Genomic DNA, 15,409 nt, shown 5'->3' with positions numbered 1-15,409 from the left:
AGTGTTACAAAGATATTTGAGCACTCATCTCCATACTGGTAGAACTATGACTCTTGGAAATTGTAACACCCCATACCACACATTACATGTATCACATACTTCATTCATAAGAAATACATGTTTATACATCATTCATGTCTCATAGTAAAAGAATCTACCATACAAAATACATAGACCAAAAATTCAAAATACATTTCTTGTACTAATCAATGTTCATCTATCAAAACTATAGACATCATAGACAAATCTTCATGCATATATGTGTAAGGAAAAATATCATATTTTCCCTTTTCCCTCACCGTTAGCACCTCCTGCAACACATATTTAAAATCACAAAATGAGGGTTAGACCGGAAGGTCTAGTGAGATCCCTTTTTATGTCATTGCAGGGTGAGAATCACTAAAACTTTATTTAAAACAACTTTTCATATATATAACAAATATATGAACAAGTAAAACATAATACCAATACCTTAACAATTCCAAAGCCAATCTTTCGGCTTTTAAATAACGCATCCAAACCTAAATAGGTTTGAATCAACCAAGTTTTTCATAATGCCAACTTTTAAACCTTTTCAATTAGAACAAAGTTTATTAAATTTTCATGCCAAAACCTATTATCCCTTCTAAATAACATCCAGACTACGATTTTCCAATAAGAACACTGATCCTAAACCTTTAAATCACAAAGAAATAAAGATTCCAGACCACAGTAATCTTAAAGGATATAACAGTAAGAGTTATATCACATAACATACATACAAATGCCACCCTTATATCCAAAGGTACGCCTCTCCTTGATATGCCATCCTCATCCCATGGTACACCTCTCCTTGATATGTCACCCTTATCCCATGGTACACCTCTCCTTGATATGCCACCCTTATTTCCTCATCAAATCATTTTATAAAAATATTTCCAATTAGAACAGACCGCATTCATAAATGTCCTAATGGAACATTATCAGTTCAAAATCATGTTTACAAAAATTATCATTCTTTATCATCATAAAAGAATAATAATAATTAATTTTGAACTTAACACTTTAATAAAAAATGCAAAACCGGTCAACTTAACAAGCTTTGGTTGGTTTAGACTTGACCGATATAACAATCCGGACAACATGTCCTCTTGTCCGATTTACATATCCGGATAACTCAATTCCTTCTTGTCCGATTTACAAGTCCGGACATCACAAGTCTTCTTGTCCGATTTACATATCCGGACAACTTGGTATTAACTTGATCGAGCTTTGTCCGGTTTACATCTAAACTGGACATTACTTCATTCGGATTATAAACAAATCTGGTAGCTTTGATCGTATTCCTACTTCTCCGTTCAACATCCATGTCTGATTTATATATTTCAAATCTCACTAACACTTTAAATCACATAGCACTATGATCAATTTAAGGCTATATCGAATAACATGTGTCCGATTTAGCACAAACCGAACATCACTTTGTCCGATTTAAGTCTAATCCGGGTAATAAGTTATAACACAAATCAGTTATGCAACTCAAGGTAATTTTAAAACATTTAACCACTCACCTTTGAAACAATTTTAAAATTCAACTTCTTGAAATACAGTTAGAAAGCAATCCGATCAACCCTACTTTCTTTAAATTGCTCACTAGCTCTCAAAATGGCAAGAAATTCACAAATTAATTTTACCTTCTATTTATATCCTTCCATATATTTAAGACGGCCAGGAACCCACATGCATGCATACATACATCACAATCTTAAGACCCATGCAAGAATCTTTTTATACACAAATATAACCATCCATGCATCCCTTATGCATGATATACCTTTCATGCATACAATCACATGCATAATCATGCATATAAATAACCATGCATACTCACATATTTTTAGTTATATGTTTTCACATTATGCATACACATTTATGCATAAAAAACACCCATACTTGCATGATCAACTATACCAGTTTATCATGCTATCAAGTAATCATATAACAAATAATCACGTATTAATTATCTCAGGTGATAATCAATATACGGTTATCACAAAAATCAACTTAGTTGGATCGGCAAGTCGCTAGTTGGCAAAGGTGGTGACTCTATGGGAATATGTAGTCACTCTTTGTGGAAGTTCACTTTTGAAAGAAAGGGACTTTTATAGACGTTTTTGTGGCGAATGCCTTTAACCATATCGTTTTTTTTAAGTATATAATATTTATATATGGTAAATAGAACAAATAAACTCACACACCCTTATCACCTTTGGTGAGGTTTGAACCCTTGACCTCCTAGAAGGCCAAGGATTCACCATATCGTTACTACAAATGTGTTAGGGAAAGCTTACACCTATACTCTTTTCTTTAAATTAATTGTTTTTAATTATTTGTAAAAAGCATCGAACACGATCAAAGATATTATTTTCTTCTCTAATTGAAATCATTGTATTGTTCACTTAGTACTTGAAACTCTGAAGTTCGATCTAAGTGGATACGATCTCAGTAGTACTACCACTTTATTATTTGTGACGATCATAATGTCCGATGTACACTTATACCGCAAACGCAAACATAGATGGCCACTTCTGTGGACTTATATGATTTGTGCTACTGATGTCGTAGAAAGAAAAGCACTTGCCAAAGTTACGAACGAAGATGTAATAAATCGCTTTCAAAAATTGAGAACTCAAAGAACAATTATAAAATGTAAGTTATTTCTCATTTCTATACTTATTTAGTTATTATTTTATTTTATATCATGTTAATTAAAATCCACCCCTTGTCATCGGAATTCCTAGATCCGTCACATCTTGCTAATAGTTAGCTTGTTGCATGTGTTATCTTGAAGATAATTTGAAATGCTTGGGGCGGGTAGACATGGTCGTCGATAAAAAAGATACGATCATCGTGGCAACGGCCGATGTTGATCGAACAAAAGGGTAGTTTTCTTTTTCCTTCTCTCACTATTTTTCGCCGAACAAGTGCTAACCAGTGAATACATCTAGACGAAAAACATGCTACTTTATCAAAAACACAAAGTTAAAAATACATCTAGAACCTACAATTTTAATAAAATTGTTGTGCTATGGGAAAAAAAATGGTGTTACTCTCCAAATACCAATCTCATGGTCATCATGAAAAGGTAAAAAGCAGTTAATATAAATTTCACCTAAAAGCATATTCTTGACCTTCGATAAACTCCACCCTAAGCCGGTCGATCGCTACTTCAGACATCCTTTATCAAACGCAACAACTTGGACAGTATACTTTCATCATTTTATCTGTCATGACACAAGCGGTTGGACCAAGAACTAACAAAGGGTTATAGAAAACCTTTCGACAATTCTTTTGAAATGCATAACCTCCTGACATATTTAAGCAAATGATCGGATTGGTAAGATCGACAACCACACATACCTACTTTGTATTAATGAGAAAATGGTATGATAAATTCGTCTGTAGCACAAAGTATACAACTCAGTGAAAACCATACATACATTCAAACTTCACCAGTACATATAACAAAAACTAGCATATTAGTAAGTACCAAAGTAATACCTTATTCAGATACAACCTGAACCTCTGAATCTTGTGGCAGACTGCTCTCTGGCTGTTCAGCCAAAATTGAAGTCGCGGTTTCTGAAACTACTTGCAGGGTAGAGCTCTCTGGCTGTTCAGCTGCAGTTGGGATATCGGTTTCTGAAACCTCTGAATCTACTTGTGGGGTAGAGCTCTGTGGCTGTTCAGACGTTTCGGTTTCTATTGGCACTGAAACTTCGACAATTTCCATGGGTTTGAATTTACTAATGTAGTAACTAAGTGACGGACCGGAATAATCTAATGTTTGTACTTGAGGTGGGTTTTTCCCTACTTGAAAGAGTACCACAGATGCAGCAGCAACGGCGATAAGGCCTCCGAAAGCAACTAGTGCTGCTGTATTCTCGGCTCCATCAGCAGATGTACCTGGAGTCCCGGAGCTGATTGCACTCTCTGCCACGTAAACTGCAGGCTGCACGAGTTTATCAATATCAAATTATTATTGTCTCTATCCTGTGAAAACACGGAAACAACCACTCTACTCATTGGGATAGACAAGGGAGGATTTAAGTAGGGAGGGATGCCTATGCCACTGCTCTACCGTGTCGAGGTAGTGGAATTGTTTTTTTGGTTTTCAGGTGCATCTGCTTTAACTTGATGCCTGGCTCCCTAAGTTAATAAAAATTGATTGTAGCCTACTGGTAGAGTGATTGCATGTGCATTATAGGTTGCAAATTCCAATCCCTTTGGCTTTCTTTTAAATTTTTTATAACAGCAGCAAAAGAATGAAAAAAAACCCCTTAGATGTCATTTTTAATGAAACTGTACCTTTTATAATTAATTTTTCTTTCATTTTATCTTATGCTAATTATTTTGTGCCCCACTCAAAAAAAAAAAATCTGCACCCGCCTCTAGGGTAGAGATAAGATTTGCATACATCTTACCGCCTGGACCCCACATCCGGGGGGATATACTAGGTTTGTTTGGTTTGGTTTGGTTTCAATCCTATGAAAACTGTAATAATCTATGTTCTTTTTGCAGTCATTGAAGCTAAAATTACTTGCTTCTAATTGTTTTGGTTATAAGTTGATGAATTACTGTTTTTGGTCCATAAGATTTCGTTATTGAAAGTTAAAGAAACAATTGACTAATAGTGAAACAATTTTATTAAACTACATGTACGGTCACATGGAATGGAGGGAGTGTTTTCTATGAGGTACAACTTCAAGTTGCCTAATTAAATGACTAGTGCTACTAAAAGATGAGATCAAGAAAATGCTGAAAGCTTTGTAGGGTTGGCCTACAAGTCGATCCCTAGACCTTGCATTCAATGTGCCCAATACACGACGGTCGCCCCCTCCGTTCCAAAATGAATGTCCACAATGAAAAAGGCACAAAGATTTAGAACTGTGTAATTATTACACTTTTTAATTAACTAAATGATAATTTTACCCTTTATAATAGATGGAACAATAAATTTCTCCATCTCATAATTAAGGGTAGAATTGGAAAGTGACACTTACATTTTGCAAATGGTCACGTATTTGGGCAAACTAAAAAAGAAATATGGACGATTGTTTTGGGATGGAGAGAGCATTAACATTTAAAAGGGTTATTTACCCACTTGGGGAAAAATCCTCGGCTGTCATATACAAAGGGTGACCCTGATATACAAGGTTGGACAAAGATGTCTTTGTACACGATATCTCCATAGCATTTTGCAAAATGGCCATCTTGTGGCTCGAACATGTGACCTTCATGCCATAGAGGATTGAGCTTGATGATTTAGATATCAAGATTCTTGGAGCCACTAACCTCAACTGAATATATATTAGTCTGCCCAGCAGTGTCCTTCTCCACATAACCGCTCCAGTCACGCCTACGAGGTGGGAATGTTCCAGCCACTTTGGTTTTCTCCCCGGCTAACCATTCCATGCTCACTTTCCCAACCTGTTTTTTCACAAAAAATATTCATCTGATTTCAATATCCATCCAACTCTGACTTCAATAGATTAACTTAAACAATATTTTAGACTATCATGTTATCTACTAAACTATCATTGATGTTAATGATTTTCATACAGAAAAATACAGTACGAACCAAAAATATTAGTTCTGTCATCTAAATAAATAAGTGGCCCGAGTCTCATCAATAGCATGGAAGTTGCTAAGCTTCAGTGTGAACTTCATTTATAAGATGAGATAATGCAGGATGTTCCTTAACCAGGAGCATCATCCTAGTACTGCATGTTGGATGTAATATTATGTCTTGAGAAAGCAAGAAACATGATGTTATTTCTCTTTTGAGTACTAGTATGAGGCCAGATAATGGTAGAGAAACCTTGTGAATTTCTACTTCTGATTTGAAGTAAATAACTGTGATAATGAGCATTTACGCACACCTTCAAGAATACACTTTTCATGAGTATCCCGACACTTGATAGTCATTTTGTTCATGAAAGGATGATGCGACTTCTAACAACCCTCATTTTCTTGAGCCACATGGTCTGCTTTGGATGTATTCGACATTATGATAACCCTTGCTTTGTAGGACAGTTGCTCACCAATTGGGTTGGTCCAATAGATAAGCCATTTCCAGCTGTCCGAACTCTGACATATAAAGTCGACTTCAGTATGTGTACGAGTGTATATAACTGTATGTATGTGTGTTTGATATTATCTTCTTGGGTTTTTATGATTTTGTAGTTTGACTCATTGGATTGCCTTCTACCCTGTTTATTCCTGTTTTGATGATGCTACTACACTTCCTGTGAACCATGGTTTACATGTATCAACCATCACATAGGGTTGCACTCTTCACCACTATGCCAATTGTATGCATGGGTATCCATGGGTCCAAAGGGATACTTGTAATATCCTCAGATTGAGTACCCAAAAATTGTAGGTACTTTTGTACAATTGCACCCATACTAGTTGTATCTGTGATGGAGCAAATGTACCCAAACTAGCCTATTGCCAAGTCTACTGAAGCTACCTTTGGTTTTTGAAGAATTTCGGAATTGTGGTCTCTCCCATCCCCAGTAATAACAATGTCGTCCATTTAGAATACCATTCTGCCTAAAAATCACCAGGGAATAGTACACTACATGTCATCCCAAATTGATCCATAACATAGGGGATCTGAGAAAAATAAAACAAAGAACTTGATTTAGGCCACATAGAGACCATGTCACCTACGTCAATGGAGGCCTCTTAAAACATCCATGTCAGGAACAACAGTGATGAATGGGATATCAATACTAAGCTAATGCAATGGTTAATATCGAGTAGTTGTTTCAGGAATAACAATCTGTATTAACATCACCTTCTTATAGTCATCACCAGGTGTTAAAGAGTACCTACCGTACTTGCTTTCGCTCGAGCAAAGTTTGATTCATAGTGTAAAAGCATATACCCACTTTCACCTCGTAAAGTCCTTAGCAGAGGGAAGATAAACAAGATTCCATGTCTAATGAATGGCCTATCTCTATCGGGATCTGATCTGGGTTTAGAAAGCTTAAGATAAATATGATAACCATGCACAACTGAGATATACATCCCAACGAGAAGAACGATGGACAAAAGAAAATTAATGAGAAACAGGATAGTCAACTCAATAGGCTTACCAACATTTGTTAGGCAATTGATCCACTTTTACAAGGCATACCATAACAAGGAATATCTGAGGATGGCGCTTGAGGTCCAAAACTAGAGTCATGGAAGAGTCTGAAAGAAAAACGCTGCCACTAAGGGTTGTATTGGTGTCACTTCCACCTACAACAAGGAGCAGGGATGTAGTCATGCAGGGACGTAGCCACGCAGGGATGTAGTCACCATTGTCAGATGGCTAGAGAGTTAGAAGGGCAAGTGGAAGCAACCTCAACAAGCAATACTAGAGAACAAAGATATGAAGACTACCTGTTAGGACTAAAATAGTCCTAAATATTAGAAAGTTGTATAAAGTCCTTTTACTTGATTTGTATTGTATTATTCATGTAATTGGGCTTAAGGGCATATGGGCTTTACTTGTAAATATCACCTATAAATAGGTGACATGGGCTTAGAATTTGGTGTTGATCATTCTTGTAATCCCTAATGAAAGTCGTTTTTTGGTTAGAGTTTTTTAAGGGCTTTGTATTTTACTGTTTTCTTGAATAAGAGAAATCGGTCGGTTCATCATGTTCTTGATCATCTTTAATCTCTCAATTTCATCTATGTTCTTGAATTGCTATTAGATCTGGGATCCACAATTGGTATCAAAGCAGAATCAAATCATCTATTCGATACGATCATTCTATCTACAGCAAAATTCAAGCAAAATTTTCTGTTTTGGCAATGGAACAATCCTCTCATGAAAACAATTTCCTGTTCGACTATTTTGTGCTTAAAAGATCAAATTCGTCATTGATTTCAATGTTTTAATCAAATTCCTTTGAAAGAATTTGCATTTCGGTGAATATGAACTCAATTCAATCATCTATTTTTGGGGTTATTTGATAAATTTTGAAGATTTGATGATTTTTTGGTCGAACTATGTTTTGATACTGTCAGATCCATCCTCATCGCTCGTTGAATGTTCATATTGAGCGATAAGGGGTGTTCATCTCCCATTGAAGATTTGAAGCAGTTTTGAGCGATGAAAGAATGTTTATCGGCCAAAAGAAGCGTTGGTAACTTGGCCTTAGTAAACTGTGTTGAGTGATAAAATGTAGACTTAAATGAATTTTTGCTAGTTTTGAGCGATAACCCTTGTCATCGCCCAAAGCTTGCCCGATAACCATGCCTCATCGTCCAAGTCATAAGCCTTCAAGATGCTATCCGCTCAACGTTATGAGCGATAACTGCCCTCATCGCCTAACACACCAAGCGATGAAGAGTTGTTTGGTGGGCGGTGACCTTACTTAAACAGTTTGCCTTGTTACTTTAACATTATAAGCGATACAATGTTGCCCGATGAACTATCAATCCACCCAAAGCTTCAAGCGATGACATCCTTGATTGAGCGATGAAAGGAAGTTGAAATATATCCGCCCAAGGCATGAGCAATTACATTGCTCATCGCACAAGGCATGGGCGATATACAGGTTTCATGGGGTATCCGCCTAAGGCATGGGTGATATACAGGTTTCATGGGGTATCCGCTTAAGGCATGGGCGATAAGATGACACAATCTGTGCTCATCGCCCATCTCATGAGTACTTGTCCATCTACTGGTACAAGGTGGTGTGGAATAAAGCTTGCATTCCTAAACATGCTCTGTGTATGTGGATGGCTTGTCAGAACAGATTACCAATACAAGATCGCATTAGTCAGTGGAAGCATGAACCTCCGGATTTGAAATGTGTTTTCTGTAATTTAGTGATTGAAACGCACAATCACTTATTTTTTTATTGCAACTACTCGAGTAGTATATGGGAGGTTATTAAAAAGGAAGTTGGGATAACGAATTGTCCGAACAAATGGGAGGACATTCTTAACAGGGGTTTATCTCAAAGGTGGAAATCATGGTCTACGGTACAAAAACTTGGTATATCGGCTACGGTATACCACATATGGAGGGAAAGGAACAGAAAATTCTTTGACAATTACAATCAAGCTGGCGAAAAAGTTGTGGCGGAGATCAAGATTCAGATCTTCAAAGAATGGCGTGGAAGACAAGGAAGAAATTCACAAGAATCATGATGCGTGATAAAGTGCATGATGAAGGCTTTCGGTTATGGAAAATGGCGGGGATTTGCTCCTTCTATTTTTTGGCTTGCTTTATTTTTACTTTTTGGTGCATTTCTCTTTGTCTTTTTTGGCTTCTTATGGCTTGGTTTGTAAGCCAAAGTTGCCGTAGCTTTTCTTGCTGATTACTCTTTGTTTGGTTTTGCTCTTATTTGTTTTTATAAAATTGCCTGGGGAAATTCCCCTTTCAGTACTCTATGAGCTCAATCAGTGTGCTTAATGGATTTCTTTGCCCAATTCACCTTGTGCTTAATGATTAAGGCGATGTTTTATCATTGTTGCCCTTAAGAGCATCAACAGCAACATTGTCAATTTTGACTTTTCAAAGTCAAAGTTTGACTTTTTGGTCAACCACTTTGAGGTTAATGACCGGATTTGAATGGATTTCAGAATTGTTTGATTGGTTTTGGTATTTGATTTGACTAGTCAGAGTTTGAGTATCTGCAATCGTTTTTCTGGAGTTTTTCTACAAGAGGCTAGACCATTGAGTGTCTTAAATTATTTCTTTTGACCTGATCAATCAGAGGTCTTGAAAGTTTGCAATCAGTGTTCTAGAGATTCTGGAATTATCAGATCTTTGAGTGTTCTCAGTCATTCTTCTAACCTGATCAATTAGAGGGTTGAAAGTCTACAACCATTGTTATGTAGTTATGGTTGTGATCTAGAGTTCTGAGTGCTAATAATACTCTTCTGGCTAGGAATGTCGAATCTGATTCTGGTTATTCAATCTTTTGAAAGTTTAAAGGACATTGGCTTATCTTTTTTGGTTGACTTGTTGTTTTTGAAGCTATGTGTTTAATGTTGATACTTATCTCCGGTTCTTAATGTCAGAGGTGTTTGCCTTGGTACTTCAAGCAGATGTTGTACCCCACTTTATGTGCTTACCAAGATCAAGTTCTTAAGTTGAATGCCTATTCAGCTCGTGGTTCATAGAAAGATTATTTGTTATAAGACCGTTTGCACTGGAATGTCACGTAACTCGCACGTTTATCTATCCCATAGTTGGATGAATCTATTGTTTTCCTGTTGATAATGATTTCGGGGTTCTAGGTTGTGTTGAGTTGTCTGCAGTTATAGTTGTACTTTGGGCAATCAATGGTGCTGAATTCACATTGGATCTTATTTCAAAGTTGAAACTGAAGAATAAGAGCTTTATTTAGGGGGGAGCTTGAAGATTTCATCAATGTCGGCACACCAAATTTTTCTTAAAGAAAGCAAGGGGAGAAGACTTCAATGTTCCAAGAGGTGCTTGCTTTATAAAACTTTGGGGGGAGATTGTTAGTACTAAAATAGTTCTAAATATTAGAAAGTTTTATAAAGTCATTTTACTTGATTTGTATTGTATTGTTCATGTAATTAGGCTTAAGGGCATATGGGCTTTACTTGTAAATGTCGCCAATAAATAGGTGACATGGGCTTAGAATTTGGTGTTGATCATTCTTGTAATCCTTAATGAGAGTCGTTTAGTGAGATTTAAGAGCTTTGTCTTTTACTGTTTTCTTGAATAAGAGAAATCGACCGGTTCATCATGTTCTTGATCATCTTTAGTCTCTCAATTTCATCTATGTTCTTGAATTGTTGTTAGATCTAGGATCCACGCTACCCAACCTCACAAGACGTAATAGTTAAGAGGAAAGACCTCAATCCAGATAGTAGAACATTGCTTGCTACTTTATGATTATGTGTATGAGATAAAGATTCAAAAGGTTTTTCATGATCAAACCAAGAGAAAAGTTATGAATACCAAACAGAACCAATGATTGTTCGATCAACATGGAGAAGAGACGCCAAAAGAACTAAGATACGTCTTAAGTATTTCTTGTACTATAACAATAAATGATGTACAATTTGCTTTATTTTGATGTTAAAACTCAATTCTGAGACATTGATGAGAACATGACTATAAATCGAACATGGTACATGATGATCATTCATAACCATATTACAAATACATCCAAAAGTATCTTAAAATCTAGAAAAAGAAGATACCCGTTGACATTATCATTGCATTTTGACGTAGACAAATTGGATCATTGAAGAAAAGGTGTTTTGAACCTACATACTGTACCTAGTATGCATCATGCTAACTCAATTCTGTGAACTTACAGGCTGAGATGGCACCCTATCTTATACCAAAAGTGAGTTGCTTTATTCCCACAAACATTTGTCTTCTAAAGTATCTTTTAGACCATGACCTATGCTCCAATTGGTCTAGCAAAAAGCAACCTCCACTTTTGGATACCTCTATGTGTACCTATAACAACTCATACACAGAGAAAAACGAAGTTGCAACCAATGGGAACGAAAATTCACAGAAACAGAAACCTAAAATCATCCAAAATTTGGAGGCCGCATACAAAATATTATCTCCATATTCAAAGTTTGTCAACCTTCAAAGGTGACACAATGTTTTAGAGCCCAGTTCATATTACGCTCCAAAGAAACCAGAATTACGAAATTAATGTGGGAGTACCAAAGAATAACATGGTTAAGTTCCTAGTCTTACTACATATGCAGATCCCATGCATAGTTAACAAGTTACATTGGTGCCTTCCATTGTCTGCTTCCTATTGTAATTATGGACCAAGGAGACAAGGTGTGGCAAGTAACAAGAAACCAACAGCAAAGCAAAGCAAGGTGAGACATAGGATGCATGGTGTAGGAGTCAGTAAGGCTTCAAGGTGTTCACCATGTAAAAAAATTTACGTACATAACTATATGTACACTTCACTAATAAAGGTTTAACATCGAATGAAAAAAATGAATGCATCAAATCTTAGATATATATAACACACTAATACTAATATAAACACATATAAAATCTATAGTACATGTTTGATAAGGAGTTTGAAGAAAATAAAATGAGCTAGATTGCTGAGAGTTTGGTTGAGTATCAGCTAAAAGAAATTGGACTGGAAAATGGAAAACACAAAGGCCCATGACGTTAGTTCTATAATGGTTTAGAGGAAAAACCAATTCAATGTACATTAGCTCAATGAGAAGCCATCATTTCAGAATTTACCTTATCTTTTTCATGATGAGAAGCCATCATTTCAAAATTTACCTTGCTTTTTTCATATGTGTCCAAATGGAAAGGATACCCAACAAGGAAAGTGTTGACCTCTTGTTCTTTGAGATTTTATTATTCCATGTATTTATCATGCTTCAACTAAAGCAATTTTTATTTATATATAACAGATTAAGGTATTCTAACTTTTGCTTTCCCTTTACTTTAAGTTACCTGGGTAACAGAAGCGTGCGATCAAAGACAAAAAGCATCTCAAATGCAGTTCCGTCACAAGGATGCGCTCAGTGGAGCACCTTGAAGCCTAAGCTACCTTTCGGGTTCAAAATAACTAATCATGGATTTCTTACTTGATGATGCTACATAGCATCCACAAACCAACAAGGGTCCATTTAGTTTGCATGAATTTTGCTACAAGCTCAAACAAACAATTCCATTTACAAGACTAATTGTTATGAAAGAATCAAGAAGGCTTATCAAAACTTCAAAATTGTTGCCAATTATTCAGCGGAGCAAAGAAAAATGTGTTTAATCAAGTAAATTTGATAACTGCGTCAAACTTCATAACACAAAATTCATGATAAAATGGTTATTAAATCTGCATTTGGAATCACTCTATCTGAAGTCTGAATTACACAAAATTCATGATAAAATGTGTCTATTTTGAGCATTCGAATTGTGCTCGCAAGCTATAGCGAACAATCCCAAAACATAGTTTTCCAGTCCCATATCAAACCAGTAAAGAACGATAGGCTAATACCTCTTTGTCGGGGGCGCATTCTTCAGTATTGCAGTCCTCTTCTTCATTGGAGGAAGCTCGAACTTTGAAGAAATTAACATTTTGCTTCTGCTGTTTCTTATAGCGATTGTTGTTGAAGAATTGTATCCTCATGTTCGTGCTACAGCTGCTTGCTGATGATAATGCGGCAGCAGACGAAGCCATTTGATTGAATTCAGCTTCGATTATTCTTGGAAATCAAAGATATGCAGATTGAGATACCGTCAGAATATGAATCAGACAATTGATTCTGCAAATGTCTGTGTTGGTGGTTTGAGATTTCTTTTGGGGGTTTTTGTGGCTGATTTTGAGCAGGCGTTGGCTTCATTTCCAGCGTCGATTGCTTTAATCTGTCTGCTGCATGGCATCTTAACCAGATCCGACCCGATCGCTTATAGATTCAATATTTTTGTTAAGATTTGATATGATACACTTTTTTTTATTTTTTAATAAAATATAAATTTAAAAATATAATAAAATTTTAAAAAACATACCGATATTAATATCAAATTAACTTTTTAAAAATTGTCGTTGGATAATTTTATAAATTCAATTTATTTATTATTAGGTTTAATAACATTTTTTTTGTTTAATGATATAATTTTTTATAAAGATAATAAAGTAAATTACATGATTGGTCCATGTGGTTTACACAAAATAACACTGTGCTTCCTAGGAAATTAGTGGTACATGATTCTCACTCGAATTATTAGAAAAGATCGAATTTTGACCTTGATTTGGGGGTTGGTCGTTCGACCCTTGTCCCGCCCCACTCGTACTTGCTCTATTCTTGTTACCTTTTTCCATTTGACAATCTCTCTTGAAATGTCTGATTTGACCACATATCCAACTAGCCATTTTCGAATTTTTGTTGGATCCATTTTTGGGGTTCTCGGACATTCGATTCTTATCCTTATCTTGCCTTTTCTTGGTCGTGTGTTTACACTCCTTAAGCATGTTGACATTAGATGAACTAGGGACATCCTTATCCTTGGCCTTACCACTTTCTTGCATATGTAGTGATTCCTCAACACGTAAGTGGTTGCCAAGTTACACCAAGAAAAGTTTTTCCCTTTTGTGTTTAAGTGTGTGTTTGAAATCTTTCACGAAGGTGGCAACTTGTCAATTATACTTGATACAGATATGGATTCATCCATATTCATATGGTGTTGAGTAAATTGATCAAGGATCCGAAGAAATTCATTGTATTGCTCCATTATGGTGTTGGAATAGCAGTGAATGTAGCCGATCCATCACTTATGGCCATTCCTGTTGCCATTCCTCTTGAAGACGTCATAGTTGTTGGTCCTCCACCAACAAGAAATACACACAGAGCTAGGGTCCCTGCTCAAGGGACCAGAGTAGTCACTCCGGCTTTGAGGCAGAGAGTCCCTGTCAAACCAACAAGAGCAGAAGAAAACGCAAGCAGCAGGCCTCGGAGCACCAAAATTCCCTCTGATCGAGTTCAAAAGATCAAGGATAGGATGGATGCAATGATGACACCAATACCCCCAGACAAGCCAATAAAGGACAAGGCAGACAGCGAAGACATCTACCAGTTTCTTTACAACCTGCGAGAGGAGACACTGGTCATCAAGATCAATCTTCATCCAATGGTCCAAGAGAACATTAGACAGAGGTTTCTACATCGCTACACACAGCCTATCTCTACAGTCCACTTTGTCGATGGAATCAAGCAAATCCTCGACATCAAGAAACGTACCTTCGCGCACAATCAGATCGTCTTCCATGAGTATATGGTGGAGAGGTCTCACGGATAGATTTGCACATTCACAGATTGTGATCTTATAAATTTGAATCCGTGGGACCTTCTGTCTCTGTATTTCTTCACGGATCATAGGAAGGATAAGGGGCTCAAATATGTTGTGGCCAATTCTGCTATACAACAGACAATGATAGACCTACTTGACTTCAGATGCAAGTTTGACTTTCAACTAGCTCTGGACCTGGGAGTTGATCAATTAAGCATCGCTGCACCAAACGAAGATCTGCAAGGCATCAATAGCATTCCCTCATGGACTGTGTTGGTGGAACCAAAGGTGGGGGTGGTCTTCTGAAATGCACAAGGAAAGAAGATATTTTTTCGAGATGCCAGAAGTACAAGTATTCAAACTCCACTATGCGCTACATCAGAGCTTACTTAGTCAGGAGCAGAGATACCTCACCTGGAGCAAAAGAAAGAGCAAAAATTATCCTGAGGTCAATTCACAACATGCTGGAGTTTCGCGAACTTCTTAGGAGGTTTATCAAACTTCAACACATCTAGACCTTATTTTTGTAAGTTTTTTTATCTTTTAAGTCAATGTAATTTCCTTTAAAATCGTATTGTACTTTCTAGA

General features: G+C 36.5%; 1 protein-coding gene across 1 annotated transcript; it reads right to left on the bottom strand.

The window, feature by feature from the left end:
• Positions 1-3,377: 3,377 nt before the first annotated feature.
• LOC112519209 (protein MAINTENANCE OF PSII UNDER HIGH LIGHT 1) lies at positions 3,378-13,330 on the bottom strand. Its single transcript, XM_025127205.1, has 3 exons — positions 13,032-13,330; positions 5,335-5,469; positions 3,378-3,991 (listed from the first exon to the last, which is right to left on the bottom strand). The coding sequence occupies exons 1-3, from the start codon at positions 13,212-13,214 to the stop codon at positions 3,542-3,544; spliced, it is 768 nt and encodes a 255-aa protein (XP_024982973.1). The 5' UTR covers positions 13,215-13,330; the 3' UTR covers positions 3,378-3,541.
• Positions 13,331-15,409: the final 2,079 nt, after the last annotated feature.

This window comes from Cynara cardunculus (assembly GCF_001531365.2).
Source record: "Cynara cardunculus var. scolymus isolate 2C chromosome LG 10, CcrdV1, whole genome shotgun sequence".
Lineage (NCBI taxonomy): Eukaryota > Viridiplantae > Streptophyta > Magnoliopsida > Asterales > Asteraceae > Cynara > Cynara cardunculus.
Note: the sequence above shows the minus strand (reverse complement) of the source record. Positions and strands in the feature narration are given on the sequence as shown.